This window comes from Saccopteryx leptura, chromosome 5 (genome assembly GCF_036850995.1).
Source record: "Saccopteryx leptura isolate mSacLep1 chromosome 5, mSacLep1_pri_phased_curated, whole genome shotgun sequence".
Lineage (NCBI taxonomy): Eukaryota > Metazoa > Chordata > Mammalia > Chiroptera > Emballonuridae > Saccopteryx > Saccopteryx leptura.
In genome coordinates this window covers 86,621,999-86,648,466 of record NC_089507.1, presented here as the reverse complement: position 1 = coordinate 86,648,466, position 26,468 = coordinate 86,621,999, and the positions used below count along the sequence as shown (strand labels likewise).

The 26,468-nt window shown below is 37.9% G+C and overlaps 1 protein-coding gene across 1 annotated transcript in view; it reads left to right on the top strand.

The window, feature by feature from the left end:
- Positions 1-10,143: 10,143 nt before the first annotated feature.
- Positions 10,144-26,468, top strand: part of TACR3 (tachykinin receptor 3) — a 62,448-nt gene continuing 46,123 nt past the window's right edge. The window contains exon 1 of the mRNA XM_066385096.1: positions 10,144-10,699. Within this exon, the coding sequence (XP_066241193.1) occupies positions 10,155-10,699 (545 nt within the window). The 5' untranslated portion in view covers positions 10,144-10,154. The remainder of the gene's footprint in view (positions 10,700-26,468) is intronic.

Below are 26,468 nucleotides of genomic sequence, written 5' to 3'. Positions count from 1 at the left end.
AAAACATTTTTTTCATTTTATAAAGTTATCACTATCCTTTTTACCTAAGCTGTAGGTCATTGTGTCCATATGGAAGTAGTGAAAAGAGCAATAACTATATAGATGACAACTCATCCTATGTGATAGGAACATTGAAACTGAATCACAAAACAAAATGATAAAAATGAACCAAATAAGAAAGATTGATTTTAGGTTTTTTATTAAATTAGTATTTTTTAAGGAAAGATCATTGTGATATGAAATTAATTTATTTCTTTGTATCATCTACTAGAAATCTGTAAAGACCTTATTATAGACTCCCTTCCACAAGTGATTCATTTGGAGAAACCAGGAAATCAACTATATTGCCAGATGATTTAATTTCTTACAGTCCAGTGAATATATTAGAATTTTATACATTTTCTTTAGTAAGACTTTGTAAAACCCTCTCAGTTAACTGAACATAACAATCTTTTTAAAAGTCACTGCTTGAAACTTAACTATAAATATCTAAATTGCATTTCTTTGACTGAAATTTGTTAAATATATATAAAAATAGGATATTACTAGCAAAACTGGTAAATAAATTTTAGCATATATTTTTTCCATTAATATGTAACTAGAGAGGATGAGAGAAACATTTCTATTAAAGTTACCCAGTAATAAAAAGGAATTGCCATTCCCAATTATATACTTTATATAAAAGAGGAATTAAAATTGAAGTATTGTGGGTCTTTAATATGACATCTTATTACAAGAAATGAATGTGGTATTCAAATACTGTGTGGGTAAATCTAATGAATACATAAAATTCTGCCATTTTAGTAAGTAAATAAGAATATTTAAGCATCTGTAGGTAATTACAAACCTATGCTCAAAATAAAATCTAATATGATCTTCTGTGAATCCAGTAATAATAATGGAGAGTATTAACCTCAAGGTCTCTTCGGTAAGAAAAACAGACCAGTATATTTCTTCTTAACATAATTTAAAACACAAATTAACTTAAAAAATTACCATTTGCAGTACAACATAAATTACAAATAACAAACCAAATAAAATAAACTTTCTTTCTTAAAGGTCATACTTTAAAAATCAAATGTGCTCTAATTTAAGGTTATTAATTCTATATTTTATATAGAAAGAAGAATTGATCTTCTAAACATCTAATCATTCCACTAACATGCAATTGTTATAGGTTCTCTGCTAGCTGGCTGAATAAACCTCATATTCAGCTCTCAAGTGTCTCATAGTTTAATGGGAGAGACATACGGGTAAATCAGTAATTACAGTATGGTATAAAATGAGTTAAGCTAATGACATAAACACAGTACTATAATGAACAGCCTCATCATAAAAAACTTCTCCAAAAAGGCAATAATTAAAATAAAATATTTTTAAAAGGTAGTAAACATAAAACATTAAGAAGAGCAGGGTGTTTCAGGAAGAGGGACCATAATTGTGAAGACATAATGTATAATTGGAAGACTCATCAATAATTTCAGGTAGTTGAAGAGACCAACCATGCCAGGGGGAAGTAAAAGATAAAGAAGCAAGCAGGGTCCAATACTGATGAACCTTGTTGCTTTCACTGAAAAATTTTTGGCAGGGGAATCATTGATCTAATTTATGTTTAGAACAATCTCTCTAGCCCTGGCCAGATAGCTTGGTTAGAGCATTGTCCTGAAGAGCAGAGGTTGTCGGTTTGATCTCCAGCCAGAGCACATACAGGAACAGATCGATGTTTCTCTCTCTCTCTCTCTTCCTTCCTCTCTTGCTAAATTCAATAAATAAAAAATTTAAAAAAAAATCTCTCTAAAGCATTGTAAAAAATAATTGAAGTACAGTGCTGACTGAAATCCACAATGGTCTATTCATCAGCGTAATTCATTATGAGCCTGTCACAGAAACCACAGGAAAAGTAATAGAGATTTGATCTAAGAAAGTATCAGTGGGAATAGAAATGTGAAAATTTATATAAGAACTTATAAGAATGCTGAATCTATTCTATTGGAGTTGCTAAGTGTTTGGATTTGTGGAATAGGGGAGAGAGAAATGCAAATAAATCTAGAATAAATCTTAAGTTTCTAGTTTGGGTAACTAAATTCAGCCAGATTTATTTTCTTATCTACATGGGAAGAATGGAAAGAATGAGTTTAAAACTTTGAAGATTAATTGAATTTGGGGCTTGGAGAATCTGAAGTGAATGTAGGACATCTAACATGAAATATCCAGTGGGTAGTTGAGTATATGAGCCAGGGGAAGTAAATTTGGTAGACTTCATGACTAATGGTAGCGAAGACATAAATTCGCGTAAAGTGGCCATAACAGGGAGAATACACAGCGTAACAAAAGCAAAGGATCAAGAACGAAATCTTGGAAATACCAACTATAAATGGTATTTAGAAGTAGGGAAACCTCAAAATGCATTGTTTGGATGTAGGGAGAAAAGAGAAAGAAGCAGAGAGTTGTTCTTGGCCTGGCAGAGAGATAGAAGTTGAGAATGAAAAGTAAATAAAAATGTTGCAGGTAATATTGTGGGGTAATGCAGTGATGCTATAGCAAAAACTTAAAATGGGGAACTGGCTTTGAAACTGGGTAATGCATAGAGGCTGAAAGAATTTTGAGGCACATAATGGAAAAAAACAGATTGCTTTGAAGAAACTTTTAGAAGTCTGATTGTTAAAAAAGATCTGGTGAGAGCTCAGAAGAAATAGATTATTAGAAACTGAAAGAAAGGGTATCCTTGTTATAAATTTGACTAGTATTTTGCTTTGGAGTGGAAAGTAAAACTTGTAAATGATGAACTTGGATATTTAGCTGAGGTCATTTCTAAGCTAAGAATGGAAAGTGAGGTCTAGTTTCTCCTTGGGGCTGTAGTAAAATTCAGGAGGAAAGACATAACGTGAGGAAGAAACCGTTAAATAGAATACAAAAAATTTCTGAAGGTCTATAAATCCTCAGACTGTTCATTTTTCAAAAGATGAAAATGTTGTGTCTTGGAGAGAACACCAAGAGTATGGCTGAATGAACTATTGTTGGAGTGAGACACATGTGATGCCTTGATCCAATCATCCATTTCAGCAGAAACACTGCCATCCTGTCCTGAAGAAAACAGAGGCAATACAAAATAAATAAAGGTGGATATATTTCTGGAATTCTATAGGGAAGAAAAAGGAAATGAGACCCTAGGATGGTGTTCTTTCAAGAAAAGGGAAGAACAATCCTAAGTATGGCTAGGAGGTCATTAGGATGTCACTCCTTGGTTCTAGAGGATGGGACTACCACTTTCTTGAGCCAACAGTGTGGGGCCACTTTGGGCTAAGATGAAGGGACCACCACAAAGGACCCAGAAACAGAGGCAAGTGGGATCTTCACAGACCCAGAGAGGACAGACCATCCAGTCCTAGAAAATAATTTTCAAGCACTTAAATCTAAACAGTTTCTTCCTGTTTGGTTGTAAACTTACTTTAAACTAGTGACCCTTTTGTGTCTTACATTATCTTTGTTTTTGAGTGAAAATGTCTACTCTGTGCTGGTCCTACCATTGTGTTTTGGAAACAGATAGCTTATTTTCTAGTTTCATAGATCTATAGATAGAAAGAAATTTTGTGGCAGGATGGAATATGCCTATAGTCACACACGTATCTGATTTAAATGACGAGACTTGGGACTGTTTGAGTTGATATTTAAATAAGACTTTGGACTTAGACTTGATGCTGGAATGGGTTAAGACTGCTGGGAACACTGTTATAAAGTGAACATATATATTTTACATGTTGGAAGGACATGAATTTTGGGGTATCAGAGGGCAGACTTGTGAGTGCAATCTGCCCCTCTCAAAATATGTTCAAGCCTAAATCACTAGTCTCTGTGAATGTGACCTTATTTGAAAATTGGATTTTTAAAGATGTAACAAGTGAAGGTGAGGAATACTGGTTTGAAGTTGCCCTTAATTCAACGAAGATAGTCAGTAACCAACAAGAACTAACTATTAGAGAGACATGAAACAGATTCTTCTTCACAGTCTCCAAAAGGATCCAATCTTGTCTGCAGTGTGATTTCAGACTTTTAGCTTCCCAAACCATGAGAAAATAAATTTCTGTTGTTTTAAGCCACTCAATATATGGTAATTTTAATGACAGCCCTAGGAAACTAAGACATATGACAAATGCTAATGCTGCAGGGAGGTCAGGAAAGTTAAGTATGGAAAGTGGTTAGTTGGTTTAACATGCAGGTAATGGATAGGACAGTGAATTGACAGAAGAATATTAAATATTTAACTTAAGGATAATACTAAGAGTGAAGAAATAAAAATATTGAATTTATATATCTTATTAAAGAAGCTCATCTAGGAAAAGAAGAGAGATAAAAGTGGTAACTAAAGGGAATGTGGTCAGGAAAGGGCTATTTTAATATAAATTTTTAGATATGGTTAATCCTAGAAAAAAAGAATGGGATGTTGAAGAGAGAGAAAAAATAGACATGGTTGAAAAACCAAGTAGCACAGATGAAAGAATGGCTTTTAAGGAAAGATAAACCACTTTCACAGACACAATAACATGATTAAAAAATGAATGAAATATACAGAAATATGAATTTTTTGGCTTATGATCTTAATTGTGTCAGATAAATTGGAGACAACATAATATGCTGAGCATGAGAAGAAAGATGGAAAAAGGAAGAATATTAAGGAATAGTTGAAATTCTTGGAAATGGTAACTGACCGTAGACTCACGTGGATAAGGTGTCTACAAGAGAGTAAGAATTTTTAGGGAGCATCTGTCTACATGATTAATGGAGATGTGTAATTGTTGAATGATTGATTGATTGCCAACAATACTCAATAGCCAGATTGTAGTCACTCAAAACTACGAGGATGGAACTAATCCAATAAAATTGCAAAACAAGTATGATGGAATAATGAAGAAAAGAAGCACAAACAAAAGTCACAGTATAGACTATCGGTATATGAAACTGCTGAGAAAGAAAAAACTCTCAACATAATGGGAAACTACAAACATTGACACTAAGTGTGAAAGAACTGTCCAAAAAAATAAATAAATAAGGTTGTTTTTAGAGACTGGAATTTTGTCAAGCTCTTCTTTCCAAAAATAACTCCTCCACTGGCAAAACTACTTGAGATTCTGCTTTATTATGCTTATTTTGGGGAAGCCTGTTAAAATAAGAGTATAAAATATTCCAAACTGTTTCTCTGAGTTGTTAGAGAAGAAAAAAAAAATACATGACTAGTATCCATTTTATTATCATAAATTGCTAGCAAAATATTGGAGCACATTACTAGAATGTATTCTAAGAAGAAATATGAAGAGTGAATAAAATTTTGAAGAAATGTAATCTATTATGCATAAAAGATAGGTAAACACTTCTTGGTCACTAAGAAAAAAACAGCAAGCATTTACATAAATAATCATAATTTGCATTATACTTATGCTGTCAAACCAAGATTTAGTCACTATTATCTAAAACTGATTCAGTCTCCTGGGGTGGCACTCTTGGCTTACTTGCCAGCACCCTTACAGATTTACATAAGCGCATACCCTGGCACACTCCCAGCCTTTAAATGTGAGAGTATAGGATCTTCTCTTAGAAGCACTCGGTCAGTTACTATTTCCTCTGACCTTCTCTTTCTCTGCTCAGCAGTCCATGGCTAAGGCTTTCAGAGTTCTTATGAAAAGAGAAAGGGAATGAGAAAGAATAATTAAACCAGCAGAGTAGGCTCAAATAAGAGCAATACTCAGATTCTGAAGCCACAATGAGCAGTTATTTCTCAAATTCTCTTAGTCAGGAGCCCTTCTCCTTAGCCTTCCTGTATCTCTTTTTTTATTTATTTTTATTGATTTTAATTTATTGTGCTTACATAGACTCAAGTATCCCACCGAATATATCTCCCTCTCCCCAACCCCCATGTTACCCTTGTTACCCCCTCTGAACCCTCCCCCAATGCCTGGGTTCCCTTCAGGATTTGCTGTCCTGCTCTCTATAACGCTGTTATCTTTATTATATGTGGCTTGAGTGTCTGTTTGTCGCCGATAGCTTATTGGTTGCTTGCGTAACTGTACTAGCCAATGAGGTGAAGTTGCCACAGCATTCAAATAGTCCCACCTCCTGGCATGCCATCTCACAAATTGAGGTTAAAGATTGGAGCAATTATTATGCTGTTAAGAAATCTTAACACCAGAAGGGGTCTTTGCAATGGTACAAGACTAGAGGTTCTCCAATTGAAAAATAATGTCATAATAGCTAAGTCTTTGACTGGCTCCTCTAAAGGTGAAATGAATGTCATTCCAAGAATTGATTTGGCTCCATCTCAAACAGGGTTGCCATTTCAATTGAGACATAGACAATTTCCTGTAAAACTTGCCTTTGCTATGACCATCAATAAGTCTCAGGGCCAAATGCTTAAGCGTGTTGGCATTTTTTCACCTGAGCCTGCATTTGGACATGGTCAACTTTATGTTGCCTGTTCAAGAGTTCATGAAAGAATGGGCGTAAAGTTAAAAATAATTGATGGTCCTCTGCAAGGTGAGCTTAAAAATGATGGAAAGATTTACACAAGAACTGTTGTGTACAAAGAGATTTTTGACATGTGAATTAACATTTTATTATTTAAATTACCTTTATTTATTGAGCTAGCGGTGGCTCTTAAGAAATGTACGGCCAGTGGTTTCCTTCATTGCACTCTACTTTAAGCAATTAAGCAAGTAGAAGGGGGAAACCCCGTGGGGCAGTAAGCAAAGGGGCATCCTTGCTGCCTTCCCTGGGTAATTCAGTTTGAATTAGCAGACACCTTTGCACAAATCATTTTAATTACAATTTATAATATCTAGAACAGCGGTCATTTTGTATGACCGCCGGGCTTTCTAGTGTATATATAATTTCACTAATCTCTTTCCCTTCTCTGATCCCATCCTCTCCTTCCCTTTCCCTCTGATCTCTTTCCCTCTGGTCCCTTTCATCCTGCCTCTACCTCTATTCCATTCCCTAGTTCACATTGTTCATTACATTCCTCATATGAGTGAGGTCATATGATATTTTTCTTTCTTTGCCTGACTGTATTATACAAAGTGAAATAAGCCCTTATCTCTTAAACCTTCCCATTTTTTCAAGGTGTAAGCTTCTGGTAAGCCTGTCTGACTTTTTGGCACTTGATTTTATTCTCACAAAGAAATTTTTTAGAGAAGTTGACAGAATCTAGAATCTACTGACCACAGCATCCTTCCACTCAGTCACACACTACATTTTTCTCTTTACAATTCTATTATTCATAATACTTGCTTGAATGTCAAAAATACCACTATACTGCAGGCTCCAGGAGGACAGGGTTCATATCTGATTGGTTCATTGTCATGCACCTAGTGCTTGGCACAGCTCCTGGAAAGAAATATACTTAGTTTATACCTGAGGAATGACTGAAGCAATGAATGAACAGTGGCTACCGTTCACTACTACTCTGGGAGGCAGAGAGATTCTATATAAGGCAAATCTAAAAGAAAAAGCATGACTTGAATTCCTTTCTTCCCTAGCAAGGAGAGACCTCTTTAAGACCCTTGTATTGTAATTACTTCTAATTTCATCATTATCACTTATTTTTTGTCATATCATCCCCACTCATGTGTAAATCCAAAGAAAACACAATCACAGACTTATGATACTCTGTATGGATGAGTAAAGCAACAGTGTAAACTGAACGGATTTCTATACAACTGAGCAATTTCAAAACTTGAAACATTTGAGCAAGATATGCATAATTACCAAACTACTACAATGACCCATTTTATAATTTTGATAAATGGTGCATATCATACAAAATTTTTTTTTAATTTTCCCATGACTTCATTAGGGAAGAAAGAGGCTTTTATTTGTAACTTAAGTAATTTTTAGATGATGAATTGCCAAAAAGAAGTAATTTGCCTTTAAAAGAAAATGGTTTAATTTAAAATTAGTAAGCATAAAATGTAAAATATCTATTAACTCTACCTATGATTTATCATATACTTTCACAGGCTTCTTTAGGAAATAATAACCCTTGGTAATTATTACTTTCACATTCATTTACTTTGAAGCAGGGTTGTGTCAATGTAATTATCAGATTGCCTCAAATTTATTTATGTGCTACTGTTTTCATCATTAGAACTATAAAAAGGAAAACACTAGTCATTACCAGTTACCCAGGGTCTATTTGTGTAATAATCATTGCATTATTTTTAAAGAATATATTGTGAACTGGGAAACTGAACAATACAGAATATTCACAAATTAGAAGTTAAATAAGTAAATCAGAAAAAAACAAGAACTACATGATTCCATACATTGGTGGGACATAAAAAAAAAAGAGACTAAGAGACATGAACAAGAGTGTGGTGGTTACCAGGGGTGGGGGGAGGGAGGATGCAGGAGGGAAGGAGGAAGAGGGGAAGGGGGAGGGGGTGGGGCACAAAGAAAACTAGATAGAGGGTGACGGAGGACAATCTGACTCTGGGCAATGGGTATGCAACATAATTGAATGACAAGATAACCTGGACATGTTTTCTTTGAATATATGTACCCTGATTTATTGATGTCACCCCATTAACATTAATAAAAATTTATTTAAAAAAAAAAGAAGTTACCTTCTCTTGAAGAAAAAGAAAACCAAAAAATCCTTGCTGAGATTTATTTTACCTGAAAACATTTAAATAAAGTGTACAAAGATAACAAGAGAGAAGTAGCTAACATTTATTAAAGTCTCCATTTTGCCTGGTGTTATTGAAGAAATTCTGTTGAAACTACACATCCTTATAATTATCCTGTAACTTAGGTATTTAAAATTTTTTCATTTTCAAATGAAGAAACTGAGGTTCAAAGATTTCAAGTGTTTTCAGGAAATTGCTAAATTATGTTTAACGTGAAATTGCACACCTGCCCCTAAGAATTTAGGAGAGCATAGCCTTTGGAAAATACTGATTAATGACCTGTATGATCTAAGCACAGATACTTGCTCTAGCCCGCATTCCACAATGCACTGCAGCTCACCTGCCCGCCTGTTCAGGACACTAAGGATATCGTGCCCATCTTCATCAGTATGTCCTCATGGTCAAGCCCTGAGAACCAAAGAGCCAAATGTGCACATCTGTATAACCAAGTGTATGTAGTCAGATTGCTTAAAGGATATGTTTATCCCAGAGAAATAAAGAAATACAATTCTTGTCATTTTTCAAGAAAATACATCTCGGGATTTCTTTTTTACCCTCTGTGCCTTCCGGCCTTCCAACCGGAGCAGAGCCCTTCAGGAGCGATCATAGTGTCTCAGTGCGATAGAGATAAAGGAAGAGGGGGAGACACTGGAAGCAGGAGCGAGAGTAAAGGGATTTGAGAGGTGGTAACAGAAGCACACATGGAGAGAGTGAGTGAGATTCCACCGCGCGCGGCCAGCTGTGCCCACAGCCCGCCGCGGGCCACACCCACACACTTTCGGAAGAATCCCGGGAGATGTGCTTCCGATTTACCGGTGAGTGGTTTAATTGGTTTAGAAAAGAGCAGATAAATGTCCTCGGTAAATGTCTTGAGAGCAGAGACGTCAACAAAATATGTTGAAGTTAAAAGAAGAAAAACAATCTTGGAGAGATTTTAAATACCTCTGAGACAGTGCAGCCCTTCCTTGAGCACTTCCACCCGCCAAGCTCCAGCTGCTTGGCGAATGAATGAACTCAGAAGGGCGGAGTGTAGGAAAGGAGAGCAATCGCGGCCTGAGAAGGGGTTGGTCAGCTCCGCGGTCCCCCACGACGTCACCAAAGCAGGGAGCTATAAGAAACCATACAGTGCGCCGCAGCCCGAGAGCCTGTGTCTAGCTGGTGCGGGGAGCTCCCGCCCGGTCAGACCCAGAGGTCCCCGGGGGTGACAGCCCCTGACATCTCTCTTCCCAACGATATCACCCTGCCAGCCTACCAAAGGCGCAAACTTCTAGGGGCAAAAAAGTGGCGCTGCGCTCCCCATCCTTACTGGCTCAAAGCATCCCTTTACTATCAAGGGGAACAGCAGTTCCTGCGGCGCTTCCAGGCGCTGTTGAGAACCTCCCAGCAGCCAAGAAACGGGGAGGCAAGGAAGAACTTTAGGGGACGCGGCTAGGGCTGGCAGCGGTGCGCGGACAGATCCGAGGCTGCAGACCCAAGGCGATGGCCTCTCTCCCCGCAGTCACGAACTGGACGGCCGGTGCAGGAGACGCGGGCGCTGACGCCGGGAACCTGAGTGAGGCGCTCGCGGCTGGGGCCGCTGTGGGGGCTGAGGCTGGGTGGCTGCACCTGCTAGCCCAAGCCGGCAACCTGTCCACCTCGTCCTCCACGCTGGGACTGCCCGCGCCCTCCCCCGCGCCTTCGCAGCACGGGGCCAACCTCACCAACCAGTTCGTGCAGCCGTCCTGGCGCATCGCGCTCTGGTCCCTCGCGTACGGGGTGGTCGTGGCCGTGGCGGTCTTCGGGAATCTCATCGTCATCTGGATCATCCTGGCCCACAAGCGCATGAGGACCGTCACCAACTATTTCCTCGTGAACCTGGCTTTCTCCGACGCCTCCATGGCTGCTTTCAACACCTTGGTCAACTTCATCTATGCGCTTCACAGCGAGTGGTACTTCGGCGCCAACTACTGTCGCTTCCAGAATTTCTTTCCTATCACAGCGGTGTTCGCCAGCATCTACTCTATGACGGCCATCGCGGTGGACAGGTGAGGAGAAAACAGAGAGGAAGAAGGGAAAGGGAGAGAGAAGAGCCGGGCAGGGGGTAAGGTTATAAAGGAAATGGTGATAAGATGGGTTTGATGAAAGGAAAGGGTCTAGCTAGGAGTTCTTGGAGAAGAGAGGTCACAAACCCATTTGTAGTCCTCCAGGAACTAAACCAGCTTCTATTTCTATGGCCTCTCCCACTCCCACCCTAGCCTCCTGACCCCCACTAAGGGCATCTAAAGAGACTGAAAGAAGCGGACGAGAGAAATGGGAAAAGTCCAAGCAGGAGAAAGTTAGCCAGAAACACAATACTAGCAAATTTTCTCAAATAGCTTCAAACAACTGCAGTAAAATTTGTATCTCTGTAAAATATACCCTCTGGCTTTCCATCTCTCTGTCAGAACTTATTCTCTCAGAGGAATGGATGAACAGTCACCCTCCACCCTTCCTTCCTCTCTGGTTCACTGGTCCACATCCCCACCTACCGCATTCCCCGCCCATGTTCCAGGGGCAGCACTCGTGTGGCCTCCCAGATATGGAGAATCCTTCCATCAGAGATAACGAACTCCCCCCCCCCCCCCCCCCAAGATTGACAGCAGCCAAGAGCTTCCGTCTGGGCTTAGATTTCACTTCCAGTAATCTGCCAGGCTACGACCTGGGTAAATCCCACGCCTCAGAGATTGCATCCAAATCTTTCAGATAACGAGCAACAAAAAGACCAAGAAATAAATGTTTAGAAAGCAGACTGACAGCTGTTAGAGGGGAGGGCACCAGAGAGGTGAAAAGGTGAAGGGATTAAGAAAAATAATAATAATAACCTCAGACACAGTCAACAGTATGGTGATGACCAGAGGGAAGGGGAGTGGGAGGAGGAGCAGAGGGTAAAGGGGATAAACGGTGATGGAAGGAGAGGTGACCTGGGTGGTCAACACACAATACAATATGCCGACGTGTTATACAATTGTACACCTGGAATTATATAATTTTATTAACCAATGTCACCCCAATAAATTCCTAAAAAATTTAAAAAATGAGACTGATTTGTAGCTGTTTAAGGTAACTTTTTAGATTGTTCCCTCATCTACAGTGGAGATTCTGAGATGCTCAAACCACTTTTAAAATGCTGGATAGACCTCCAACATTTGTTCTCATAATTAAATTTACACTTTTCTGTGTGGGCTTGCTTTCTTACACTGAACATTATAAAATATACATGCTGTGTTAGGATAATTATAAATCCCCACTTATTATGGAAGCTGGTAACACTTTATTTCAACATTATGGTGGGGGAAAAAATGAATGACACCAGTTGATTCCAGTCCCAATTTTGTGACTGGCAGCAGCATGGAGGATACAGGGGGTGATTTCAATTTAACCGCAAGCCTCAATATTCTCACCTGTGGAAAGAAAGGAGCACTTTTTTGACATTAGCAAGCCCACTTCAAATGAAAATGAGGCTTAATATTAATTCTTTCTAAGTTAAGCCACAATTATAAGAGAAAAAATAAGTTCTTTCAGTAAGTCTATCCTTTGTGTTGACTATATTGAAATAGTGAGCACACAAGTATTGATAACATCTTTAGAAATTGTTTTGAATGCCAGACTCAAAGGGTTAAAATGAAAAGGCAGTGGTTAATTGCCACTAACTAGGAGAAATAAGCACAAAATCACAATCATCCTTTTACCCTTTTATCTCTGATCTTCCACATGTGTCTCAAACCTTCATTTTGTGGAGAGAGAAATAAGAAGACATATCAAAATCAGCCGAAAATTGAGGAACAGATAAAATTGCTTCTAACCTTGCTCTACCACATAGAAATAAATGTTGCTTTGGTCCAAGCATCTTCTTTTTATATTTTGTCTTTGTTTATTTCTCTTTTTGTGTGTGTGTCTTTTTTATTTCTTTTTAATGTTGTGATCAGGAAAGGCATTAATATATCATGTTATAAAGTTCTCACAATATTCTCAAAATTTTAATGATGTATTATGAAATGTGATGAAAATTTTGTAAGAAACACTTTCTGCTAGCATTTATACAAAATCTGAAATAGTCTTGGAGTTATTTTAATGGCTAATATAATGCTATTTCACTACACTCACTGGTTTGAAATTAATGAACACCACTTTACTAGAAAACATTCAATCACAAAAACTATGCACAATTTATGGAGCATATAATTTAAACAAAACCTGAAGCATACTCAATTCAGATACTGAAAATCTTTTTAAAAACTGTCATTTAAAGGATTTTATTTTAGCAGACAAAAAAAAACAGAAATAAAGAAAAGCTTGTTTAAGATATATCTTTTAGATTCAAATACTGTACAAATACAACATTTCTTAGAACTCTCAATAGTTTATCAATGCAAGGAATCTATCGGTATTGGTATCTTGTCAAAAATGAACTGAAAAAACTTGCAATTGCAGTTATTTTATAGATTTAAGTTTGCAAGGTTGACCCTTCTGACGATGTTCAGGTGAGTCATGGTGCCTTTGTTTATGACTGCCTGGGCTCCTTGCCCCATATAGAACACAGTTATCACTATGTTCACAGAAATGATATTTTCTTGTATAATTAATGCTTTATTGAAATAACCATAAAGATTATTTAGTCCTAATTAGTTTTTATTGATAAAGAAATATACCATGTCAACACTCAGCTTATTGAAATGTGAGTGTTTTCTGTCCCCATTTAATATAAACCGAATCCTCCCAGCTGGAAATGGAAATGGAAAGCACAGGTCACTCTGTCCCTCTACCTAAAGTTAAAAGATCCTCTGAGCTTAAAGACTACTTCCTCTTTGATTCAGACACATCTGGCTTTCCTTCAGCTGCAGCAAAATGCTTGCAAGTGCTTATGACCTTAGAAATTTTAGACTTGAGAGGATGGTAGATACTCCCTTCATGAACACCTGTATTTTACAAATGGAGAACTTCAAGCCAGTGCTTACACATTTTGTTGAGCAAAAGGCATTGACTTTTCCTTGAAGTGTTTGCTCTTCATCCTGTACTGGGAAAATTGCTCATGTTCTACTGCCACTTCTTAAAATACATACAATTTTGGTAACATTATAAAATATTTGAATGTGAGGTCACAGGTTCTGGTCTTATCCTGAAACGTGTTACCTTCTGCTTTCTTGGAAATTCTTGCAGAACTGTGTCTTTATCGGTTAAGAAACCATCTTTCAGTTCTCCATAGTTCCGTTCCTTCTTGCCTGATAGACTACTTCACCATCCCTACACACACACACATACACACAAACACACACACACACACACACACACACACACACACACTGGAACTGTTTGCCAATGAAGAATCACTTTTTCTTTCCACCATCCTCTCCAAATTTGCCATTTTGAAATGTAGCATTTAAATATAACATTTAAAAGATACTACACTTTCCAGGATCATGCAGTAGAGCCAAGATTCAAATCACTGCAATCTAATCCTAAATCCCTGCTCTCCTAAACATCTTCACTATTATGGCTCCTAAGAATTGTGATGAGTGCAGGGTTTAATTAGACAAAATTCTTCCTTCAACTAAAATAGAATTTAGGACTTTTAATGCTATATAACTTATATGAATATATAACATACCTTACATATATATTACCTATATCTTTTTTTTTCTTGACAGAGCCAGAGAGAGAGCCAGAGAAAGAGATAGATAGGGACAGACAGACAGGAAGGGGGGGAGATGAGAAGCATCAATTTTTCTTTTTTTTTTTAGGATTTTCTTAAAATTTTATTTTTTAATGGGGCAACATCAATAAATCAGGATACATATATTCAAAGATAACAAGTCCAGGTTATCTTGTCTTTCAATTTGTTGCATACCCATCACCCAAAGTCAGATTGTCCTCTGTCACCTTCTATCTAGTTTTCTTTGTGCACCTCCCCCTCCTCCTTTCCCTCTCCCTTTCCCCCCTCCCCCCGTAACCACCACACTCTTATCAATGTCTCTTAGTTTCACTTTTATGTCCCACCTACATATGGAATAATGCAGTTCCTGGTTTTTTCTGATATACTTATTTCACTTCATATAATGTTATCAAGATCCCACCATTTTGCTGTAAATGATCCGATGTCATCATTTCATATGGCTGAGTAGTATTCCATAGTGTATATGTGCCACATCTTCTTTATCCAGTCATCTATTGACGGGCTTTTTGGTTGTTTCCATGTTCTGGCCACTGTGAACAATGCTGCAATGAACATGGGGCTGCATGTGTCTTTACGTATCAATGTTTCTGAGTTTTTGGGGTATATACCCAGTAGAGGGATGAAGCATCAATTTTTCATTGCAGCACTTTAGTTGTTCATTGATTGCTTTCTCATATGTGCCTTGACCATGGGGCTACAGCAGACCGAGTAATCCCTTGCTCAAGCCAGTGACATTGGGTCCCAAGCTAATGAGTTTTGCTCAAACCAGATGAGCCCATGCTCATGCTGGCAACCTCAGGGTCTCCAACCTGTTTCCTCTGCGTCCCAGTCTGACACTCTATCCACTGAGCCACCATCTGGTCAGGCTATATGGTCAGGCTATATTACCCAAATCTTAATTGAGAATGTAGATGTTAGAAAATTATGAATAAAATAAATAATATAATAAAATATTGTCATTTTTATTCATTTATGATGTGTACCACTCAATATATGGGGATATTAGAAAATAAAAAATTTTCATTTCTAAGAACATTTTTGAGATTAAGTTAGAAAATCTAAGAAGTTTCATTAACATATAGTAAAGGTCCAGTATTGATTGGAATATTTAATTAAAATGTTTAAGCTGACACTTAACTATTTCTTACCTGAGAATCATAAGTAATTTAATGTTTTATTTGATAGTTCAAAAATATTAACAAAGATAACAAAAAATACTTTATAAACACAAGAACACACCTGACATGAATAATCACTAGGTGAATTACTTAATCTTATTGAAATAAGTTATACTTTTTAGCCAAATAGAAATTAATCTTATATACTACTCTTTGTTATTTAATTTCTTTAAGAAAATTCTTTTCTATAAATCTAACTATTATGCAAAGTAGTCACAGAACCTCTATTTCTTTTGCAATTTACCATGTTAAAATAAAAAAGAATACAGTCATAAAAAATTGTGAAGCCTGACTCTTTCTCCAACTAATTGCATACAAATGCATGGCTCCATTTTTCATTTTTGAATAAAGAGCTCCAATTTTCTTTTATCTAATTGGTTTTCTTCTGGATTATAAAGACACGTAATAATTTATACAATAAAGAAGGTAAATATAAATGAACGAAATTATGTAAATGTACTGTGATAAATGTTATAACACTGCTATAACTATATGAATATAAACGCTTTGGTCAATTTTTTGAACTACTTTATCAGTCTTTAGTTCTAGTACCCTGAGTCAATGTTCTCATTTCTTTCTACTTTAGAGAAAGCCACTGCCCATGTAGTTGATATTCATTGTTAGTGTTATAATAAGACTTGACTCATTTTTTAGCCCAGATGATGAACTGGATGAGTTTAGCCTAAGATCAATTACTTTCCTTTTCCTTTTTTTGCATAGTAGTAACTAAAACTATATTTTAGAAAACATTATTTTTAGGAAATTTATATGAATTATTGGTACTTTGTACAATTTGTAGCTCTTATTCAAGGATTGAAAAAATCAGGCCCTGGCCGGTTGGCTCAGCGGTAGAGCATTGGCCTGGCATGCGGGGGACCTGGGTTCGATTCCTGGCCAGGGCACATAGGAGAAGCGCCCATTTGCTTCTCCACCCCCCCTTCCTCTGTCTCTCTCTTCCCCTCCCGCAGCCAAGGCTCCATTGGAGCAAAGATGGCCCGGGCGCTGGGGATGGCTCCTTGGCCTCTGCCCCAGGCGCTAGAGTGGCTCTGGTCGCAGCAGAGCGACGCCCCAGAGGGGCAGAGCATCGCCCCCTAGTGGGCAGAGTGTCGCCCCTGGTGGGCGTGCCGGGTGGATCCCGGTTGGGCGCATGCGGGAGTCTGTCTGACTGTCTCTCCCCATTTCCAGCTTCAGAAAAATACAAAAAAAAAAAAAAAAAGAAAGAAAGAAAAAATCACATATTTGAACATAATATCAATTCTTCCAAGTCTCCAGGCATATACATATAAGTGTGGTAACATTAATATGAATATTCCATTATTTTAGTCTATAACTTTTACTTATAAACCATTTCTTTCTATTCTCCCAATTATTTTAAAGAGTCCCTATGGAAGTCTGATAAGAGTTTATCAGTATCTTTAGCACTCCCATTCTCCCCACCACACCCTGGCCAGAATAAGAGAGAAAGGGAGGGAGAGAAAGAGGGAAGAAGAGAGGAAAAAAGAGGAAAGAAAGAAAGAAAGAAAGAAAAAAAGAAAGAAAGAAAGAAAGAGAGAAAGAGAGAGAAAGAAAGAGAGAAAGAGAGAAAGAGAGAAAGAAAGAAAGAAAGAAAGAAAGAAAGAAAGAAAGAAAGAAAGAAAGAAAGAAAGAAAGAAAGAAAGAAAGAAGAAAGGGAGGGAAGAAGGAAGGAAGGAAGGAAGGAAGGAAGGAAGGAAGGAAGGAAGGAAGGAAGGAAGGAAGGGAGGAAGGAAGGGAGGGAGGAAGGAAGAAGAGAGGAAGAAAAGAAGGAAGGAGGAAGGAAGGAAGGAAGGAAGGAAGGAAGGGAGGAAGAAAAGAAGAAGGAAGGAAGAAGGAAGAAGGAAAAAAGGAAGGAGGGAAGGAAGGAAGGAAGGAAGGAAGGAAGGAAGGAAAGAAGGGAGGGAGGGAGGAAGGAAGGAAGGAAGGAAGGAAGGAAGGAAGGAAAGAAGGGAGGAAGAAAAGGAGGAAGGAAGAAGGAAGAAGGAAAAAAGGAAGGAGGGAAGGAAGGAAGGAAGGAAGGAAAGAAGGAAGGAAGGAAGGAAGGAAGGAAGGAAGGAAGGAAGGAAAGAAGGGAGGGGGGGAGGAAGGAAGGAAGGAAGGAAGGAAGGAAGGAAGGAAGGAAGGAAGGAAGGAAGGAAGGAAGGAAGGAAGGAAAGAAGGGAGGAAGAAAAGAAGGAAGGAAGAAGGAAGAAGGAAAAAAGGAAGGAGGGAAGGAAGGAAGGAAGGAAGGAAGGAAGGAAGGAAGGAAGGAAGGAAGGAAGGAAGGAAGGAAGGAAGGAAGAAAGGGAGGGAGGGAGGAAGGAAGGAAGGAAGGAAGGAAAAGCAATTTCAATGTTTTGGTACAGTTTCTTGAGAGGAAGAAGGCATATCCTATGCCATATTTTCGTTTTGGGCACATTGCATCCAAATCTGCAAAACTCAAAAGTTACAAACTTTTCCCTCTGCTTGAAATATTTATATTTGTGATGTCTATTTGTATTCCAAACAGAATTTGAAAAAATTATCTTGTGCCTTACTTTTACACAATTTCTCCTTTTCCAATAACACAATTTACAGAATCATTAACCTTTAAATTACAATAAATGGTAACCATACTAATAGATATTTAAAATGTTAGCCTTCTACTTGCAACTCTCACTCCCTGGGGCTCAGCTCTGAACCATCTGTCCAGAATGATGAACTATCCATACTTCTTCCTCACTGTGACTCATTACTCTGAGCATAAATCAATGAGCAACTTTTATTGAAAATTGCTCACTGGTTGATTAAACAAATGCTGCAAACCAGACAACTGGGTGTGTAGCTCCACCACTTCATTAGATATGGTCAGGGTCTGTATGCCATTCTAGACTCAGCAGTATCTCTAAAATATGAGGAATTTTTAGACCATGGATTTAAGTCTGATATAATTCTATATGTGCAATGAGGTTGATGTAGATTTGATTAGCTCTAAATTATGAAACTTTGGGTAATATTATTTTCTTTTATATTTTTCTTTTTATGATTATCTACAACAAAATGTATATTTTTTACTTGAAACAAAAAATAAATTTTTAATTAATTAAAGTTCTAAAGATGAATGGTGGTGATGATTGCACAATGTGAATGTACTTTCTACCACTAAACTGTACACTTAAAATAGTTAAAATGGTAATTCTTATGTTTTACTACAATAAATTTTTAAATATTAGTTAATTAAATAAATACTTTTTAAAATCCCAATAATGACTGAAATACATGCCAAACAGTTTGGACTTCAGAAGGGAAGAACTTGATTAAAATTTACATAGATATTTTTGTAGTAAATGTTTTGTAGCATAATTTTAAACACATTTTATATGCTGAATTAAAAATCATAAAGACAACTCTGACAAGAAAGTACTATTAACATGGCCTGACCAGGCAGTGGTGCAGTGGATAGAGCATTGGACTAGAATGCGGAGGATCCAGGTTTGAAACCCCAAGGTTGCCAGCTTCAGCATGGGCTCAGTCATCTTGAGCAGAGGCTCACCAGCTTGAGCAAGAATTGCTGACTTGAGCATGGGATCATAGACTTGACCCCATGGTCGCTGGCTTGAGCCCAAAGGTCGCTGTCTTGAAGCCCAAGGTCACTGGTTTGAGCTCAAGGTTGTTGGCTTGAGCCTAAGTCACTGGCTTGAGCAAGGGGTCACTCGCTCTGCTGTAGCCCCCTGAACAAGGCATATATGAGAAAGCAATCACTGAACTAAGGAGCTGCAATGAAGACTTGATGCTTCTCATCTTTCACCTTTCCTGTCTGTCCTTCTCTCTGACTCTGTCTCTGTCACAAAAAAAGAGAGAGAGTACTGTTAACATTATAATTATTTTATAAGCTATAAAATCTTTTTTCAGAAATTATAAAAAGATATTTCACCTATTTAGTTTGTAATATGACATAGATTTTTTGTGTGTGTGTGACAGAGACAGAGAGAGGAACAGACAGACTGGAAGGGAGAGAGATGAGAAGCATCAATTCTTTGTTGTGGCACCTTAGTCTCTCAGTGATTGCTTTCTCATATGTGCTTGACGGGGGGCTACAGCAGACCAGGTGACCCCTTGCTCAAGCCAGCGACCTTGGGTTCAAGCTGGTTAGCCTTGCTCAAACCAGATGAGCCCATGCTCAAACTAGCGACCTCGGGATTTCGAACCTGGGTCTTCAGCATCCCAGTCTGATGCTCTATCCACTGCGTCACCACCTGGTTAGGCTGACATAGACTTTTAAATGTTCACTTAAGTCTCCTATTTTGAACTTGTATTATCATCTGTGAGTATTTTATTTTATTTTACATAAGCCCACTTATCAAAGTTATTTAAAATTCTCTTTTATACATACTTGGAAGTAAGGAAAATACATATATGATTATAATACTAAGCAGTAATGGGCTCAATTATGTTTTGGAGCTGATTTTTACTGGCTAGAGGAAATCAATTGTGCACATTTCTTCCTATCTTTTTACCAACTGATGCTACTTCGTTAGCTTGAAATCATGGTAGTGGTACTTACACAACAGAAATTTGCTAACACTAAAAGTCAGGAGTTTTGTTTTGTTGGTTTTTGTCTGTTTTCCTCAGACTGCTTGTGGTTAAGACATTTACCAGCACATTACTCATTATTTGTAGTCATTCACTCAACAGATATTTAGTGAGTAGTACCTTTTGATTACTAAATATTGTATAGCTATGGAGCACACTGAAAAAAAAATAGATATAGCCCATATCCTAGTGATACTGTAATTAAGCTCTTTAGCTTGAACCTCTCAGTTGTATTCCAGAATCCTAAAGCCAACCACCTACATGGCTTCATCCTTTGGAAATCTATTAGCCATCTCAGACTTTACATGTCCCAAACTGAGTTTCTGACATTTCTCCAAAACTTACTCCTCCTTCAGTGTTCTAAGGTAAAAATGTGAGCCTCACATAAAAATTCTTGGAAGTACTGTATTCTTGACTCATCTCTTCTTTCATATACCATACCTTATCTATCAGCAAATGTTATTATCTCTACTTCCAAAATATATGTAAACTAATCACTTTTTAAGATGTCTATTGCTGCTTTCCTAGTTCAAGCCAACATCATTTCTCACCTAACTGGTTACCCTACTCCTACTCTTGTTCCTCTTTAATTTGTTCTCAATGCACTAACCAGAGTGATCATATTGATAATGAGATCATTATCCTACTCACTACTCCACCACTCAGCTTCACTATCACTGGTCCCCTCAATTTCATCAATATAGTAGGAATGCTTCCACCTCAGGAAGAGTGTGAAACACTCTTCCTCCAGATGGTCATGTTACTCAGTCCATGAATTATTTCTAGACCCTCACAACTATTTTATCATATGTCACCTTCTAAAACTAAATAATTAGCTCATCTAATATATAATTATTTTTACGTCTTCTTACAGCAAAGAAGAAAGACCATTAAAATAAAATTAACTTACACTTATAGGTTTGTTGTAAGAAGACAGAAAAGCAACTCTTACATAGAAATGAATAGTTACCTTTTTATTTCTTTATGTATTTCATGTGTGAACTGATTACTGTCTAAAATGGTAGCTTGTCATTTTCTATCTATATATTCTGTTTATTTTTCTTCATTCTACTTACTACTATCTGTTTTGTTTACTACTGTATTCATAGCATCTAGGATAATTGTCTGAATATATTTGGAACCCAATACAAATGATCTTCCTGTCATTCTCTATCATTGAATAATCTGTGTTCAAATTACCTTAGTAAGATATCATGAAAATATAATGTAAAATTAAAATTTAGATATTAAAATAGCCTTTATTTTCCAAGTTTAGAAGTTATCTATTACCTACTTTCTACCATTTGCACAGTTAAATAAGCATTTACACTATTACAACTTAAATACCCAGAGATTTGGATATCCTCTGGTTGATGTGCACCATCATCTCTATGAGTTTAAGAATAATATAGTGGAACTACTGCATGCCATTACTTACTTTAGAAAGGAGTTTGATATGGTATACATCCACATTACACAAAAATGAAAGGAACTAATTCCTAGCACACCCGATGAACTCACAGTCTCCAAGCATAACATTAAATATTTTTACTTAATCACTGAATCACTGAGAATGAGTTGCCCTAATTGAAGCTGCATAGATCTCATTATTCAATACTTCCATACAAGAAATTGTTTTAAAAGGAGAGATATAAAAGAGAAATAACCTGTACTCTAGTACCCTGATGGAATAGGTTTCTGTAGAAGAGCTAGAGACAATAGTAAAAGAAGTTTTTTTTCATCCCTAGATCAGAATGTTGGCATAAACTTATTTCTTTTTCCATGCCAATCACAAATACTTAAAAGCCACATTAAATAAGTAATTTTTTGTTTGTTTTTATCTCATTTACCACTATCACTGTTTCTCCCCCCATGTATCAATTTCATATTATACAACATTGTTTAGGATAATTTTTTTGTAGTTTTCTGAAGTGAGAAATGAGGGAGGCAGACAGACAGATTTCTGCATGCACCCAACCGGGATCCATCTGGCATTCCCGCCATGGGGCGATGCTCAACTCCTCTGGGGCATTATTCTGCTGCAACCAGAGCCCCTCCTGAGGTAGAGCCCATAGAGCCATCCTCAGTGCCCGGGCCAACTTTGCTCCAATGGAGCCTTGGTTTCAGGAGAGGAAGAGAGAGACAGAGAGGAAGGAGAGGGGAAAAGGTCAAGAAGCAGATGGGAGCTTCTCCTGTGTGCCCTGGCCAGGAATCAAACTTGAGACCTCCACACCCGGAGCTGATGTTCTACACTGAGCCAACCGGCCAGAACCTGTTTAGGATCATTTAAATTGTATACTGAGCCTAACATTATCTGTCTCTTTACAGACATTGTGTTATTTAATGTCATTTTAACCTCATAATCATACTCTATTTTTTTTATTATTTCTGTTTAGCAAAATTAAGAAAACTATTCTTTGAAAAAATTGTATATGTGCTAAAGTTCTCATTTATAAACGATTATTCACTCACTATCTGTACAAACATTCAACAACCATTTGCAGTCACTATTCAACAATCATATTGACTACTATAGATACTTTTTAGGTGTCACAGAGCACAGAGAAGAATAAAATCAGCATCTCTAATGAGCTAAAATCAAAAGTGAGAGCGTAAGCTGCTGGAGCTCTGAGGAGGTAAAAACTAAGTGGACAGAGAGAAGAAAAAGACTCCACAGTGAACATTCTGTAATCTGAGTGGAATTTAGTTGTAGAATTCAGTTGTAGGACTTTAGAGTAAGAGAAAAATCATTTCATCAAAGTAACTTGCATTTGAAAAACATGAAATTGTTAAAGGATATTTGGGCTGGGTCATTTCCATCTTTCAGTTCAGATCTATGCTCTACCTATTCCACTATTTTTTCTGCCCTCTCCTCACCTGGCTTACTGCTTCTATGGACTAACTAACTGCATGGATGGTGGGTCCCTTGCTGTTTGGCCTCTTATTGACTTTGCCTAATGGGGGACATCTGGTGGCAATGTCAGGAAGAGAGGATAAAAACTTCAGGATATATCTACCACACTTTCCTTTCATAATTGCTACAACTTTGCTACGCCCAACTGTATCCCTATCTCTTGTCAAGAGCTTCCTTCCTAAGGGCCTTACCTCCTCATTTTTGTTGATGGGATCTTTTCACTCTTCAGGGTTGGGGTAGGGAACACCCACCCCTTGCTATTGCTAGTCTTATGAACATTCTTTTCAAGTTGGTTTACTTTAATCATTTGTAAAGTGGGGCTTGTAAAAGTCTTCTTTATCAAATTTTGTAAATTAAACTCTCTTCAGTCTTCTTATCTAAGTGTGCCTTGTTTTTCCAGGAGCTGTGACTGATATGATATAGTAAATTTGAGGAAAATGTAAGATACTTAGTGTCACTGTAGTAAAAGATATGTAGAATCGCAGTTAAACCTGTTGGAAGTGAAGAAACAGTGAAATATTTAAGAAAGAGCACTTTGAAAACACGTGAAGGAAGCGGGAAAAGAGCAGCCTCAGAGAAACCCATGATGATGGTTTTCAATAGTTCAGGCACTGATAGTTGGAAGGGAAGGAAAGAACATATTTGTTGATGTCAAAAACTGGGCTGATAAGATTTATGATTGTGCCTGACCAGGTGGTGGTGCAGTGGATGGAGCAGTGGCCTGGGACACTGAGAACCCAGGTTCAAAACCCTGAGGTCCTTGGCTTGAGTGCGGGATCATCTGGCTTGACTGTGGGCTCTCAAGCTTGAGTGTGGGGTTGCTGGCTTGAGCCCAAGGTTGCTGGCTTAAGCAAGGGGTCACTTGTTCAGCTGGAGCCCCCCAGTCAAGGCACATATGAAAAAGCAGTCAATGAACAACTATGCTGCAACGAGAAACTGATACTTCTCATCTCTTTCCCTTTCTGTCTGTCCTTGCCTATCTCTCTCATTCTTGCTAAAAACAAAACAAAACAAAACAAAACAAAAATGATTTATGATTGTGAAAAGAAATAAGAGAAAGGAAGAGGTTCAGAATAACATATATGCATATGAATAATATTTACAATGAGCACACTCAGAGTAGTATTAGTTTTCTAAGAGTAAAATAATCTATATCAAACATAAACATTTTTTTCATTATTTTATTCTATTTTATTTATTGTTGAAGTCAGAGGAGGGGAAGTAGAGAGACAGACTCCTGCATGTGCCCTGACAGGTATCCATCCACTAACCCCCATCTGGGACTGATGTTCAGAGCTATCCTCAGCACCTGGGGCAGATGCTAGAACCAGTCAAGCCGCTGGCTATGGGAGGGGAAAAGAGAGAGAAGGGGGAGAAGGAGGGGGAGAGAAGCAATGTTCCCTTCTCATGTGTGCCTGATGGGATCTAGCCCAGGACATCCATATGCTGGGCTGATGCTTTATACTCTGAGCTAACTGGCCAGGGCTTATTAGTAATATTCATGTTTCTTCTGAAGTCATTCATACTGTAGGAGAGTAGATATAAAATTATTTCCACTCTTTTATAGAATTCTTTTTTTTAATTTTTTTTATTTATTCATTTTAGAGAGGAGAGGGAGAGACAGAGAGAGAGAGAGAGAGAGAGAGGAGAGGCAGAGAGAGAGAAGGGGGGGAGGAGCTGGAAGCATCAACTCCCATATGTGCCTTGACCAGGCAAGCCCAGGGTTTCAAACCGGCAACCTTAGCATTTCCAGGTCAACGCTTTATTCACTGCGCCACCACAGGCCAGGCACACTTATAGAACTCTCTTTAACGTTTCTATGAGTTAAGAAAAATGTCTGCTAGAACTATTAACTTGCAGTGTCAAACATAATATGTAGCTTATTTAATCACAGGCATAGAAGGTATATAAAAAGAGAAGCCAAATAATTATAAGGGGAAATTAATAGATGAAAGAGAATTTTGGTTCCATACTATTTGATATATGAGTCACACTTTAGTACTCTGCAAATTACACAAAATTACAACAGTTACTTTGAACATATACAGTTTTCAACATAGCTTGTCCCCATCAATCTACTTTCTGTCATAATTCTGATTATAATTAATTTTCCAATAATCTCCCTCTGAATAAATTTGAAATCTCAAAGTTGTGAAGGAGTCTACCTTCATCTACTTAAATAATTCATAAGAAATTTATAGTTTTTAATCACCCAATAAATCCCTGAGTACTTCAGCAACAGAGAAAAAAAGTCTTAATACCACCAAAGACAATCCATGTGCACCCAGAGAGTTGTGACTTATCTTTCTCCAAAAACTGAGCCCTGTCCTCTATAGCAGGGGTCGGGAAACTTTTTGGCTGAGAGAGCCATGAACGCCACATATTTTAAAATGTAATTCTGTGAGAGCCATACAACGACCCATGTACGTTACGCATTATGCAATAAAAATTTGGTGTTGTCCCAGAAGACAGCTGTGACAACCATGAACCACCCGCAACCATGAACATGAGTGGTAGGAAGTGAATGGATTGTAATACATGAGAATGTTTTATATTTTTAATGTTATTATTTTTTTTTTAAAGATTTGTCTGCGAGCCAGATGAAGCCATCAAAAGAGCCACATCTGGCTCGCGAGCCATAGGTTCCCGATCCCTGCTCTATAGTGATCTTATACACTCTAATTTCTGTTCTGCACTGTAGCCAGCAAGTGTCCTGAGTCTCTTATGTTTAAAATTTTTACCTTCTTTACCCACTTATTATTATATAGCATGACTATTGATCCTACCTGAGGGTTTCTTTACTTGTTATTCTCTTTAAGTCCACTTTGAGCCATCTCTTAAATTTTCTCTTTATCTAAAAACTCTTCCCCTTATAAAATAAAATAAAACAAAACTAAATTAAATTTCTCTTTTATTGTTATGAAAAGGGGCTTTGTGTGCTTATTACCTTATATACAAATAGAATATCAGGCCCTGGCCGGTTGGCTCAGAGGTAGAGCGTCGGCCTAGCGTGCGGAGGACCCGGGTTCGATTCCCGGCCAGGGCACATAGGAGAAGCGCCCATTTGCTTCTCCACCCCTCCGCCGCGCTTTCCTCTCTGTCTCTCTCTTCCCCTCCCGCAGCCAAGGCTCCATTGGAGCAAAGATGGCCCGGGCGCTGGGCATGGCTCTGTGGCCTCTGCCTCAGGCGCTAGAGTGGCTCTGGTCGCAATATGGCGACGCCCAGGATGGGCAGAGCATCGCCCCCTGGGGGGCAGAGCACAGCCCCTGGTGGGCGTGCCGGGTGGATCCCGGTCGGGCGCATGCGGGAGTCTGTCTGACTATCTCGCCCTGTTTCCAGCTTCAGAAAAAAGAAAAAAAAAAAAAAAAAAAAAAAAAAAAAAAAAAAAAAGAAATAGAATATCATATATAGTTATGTGTACAACACACTGTTATTTGTAGTAATTT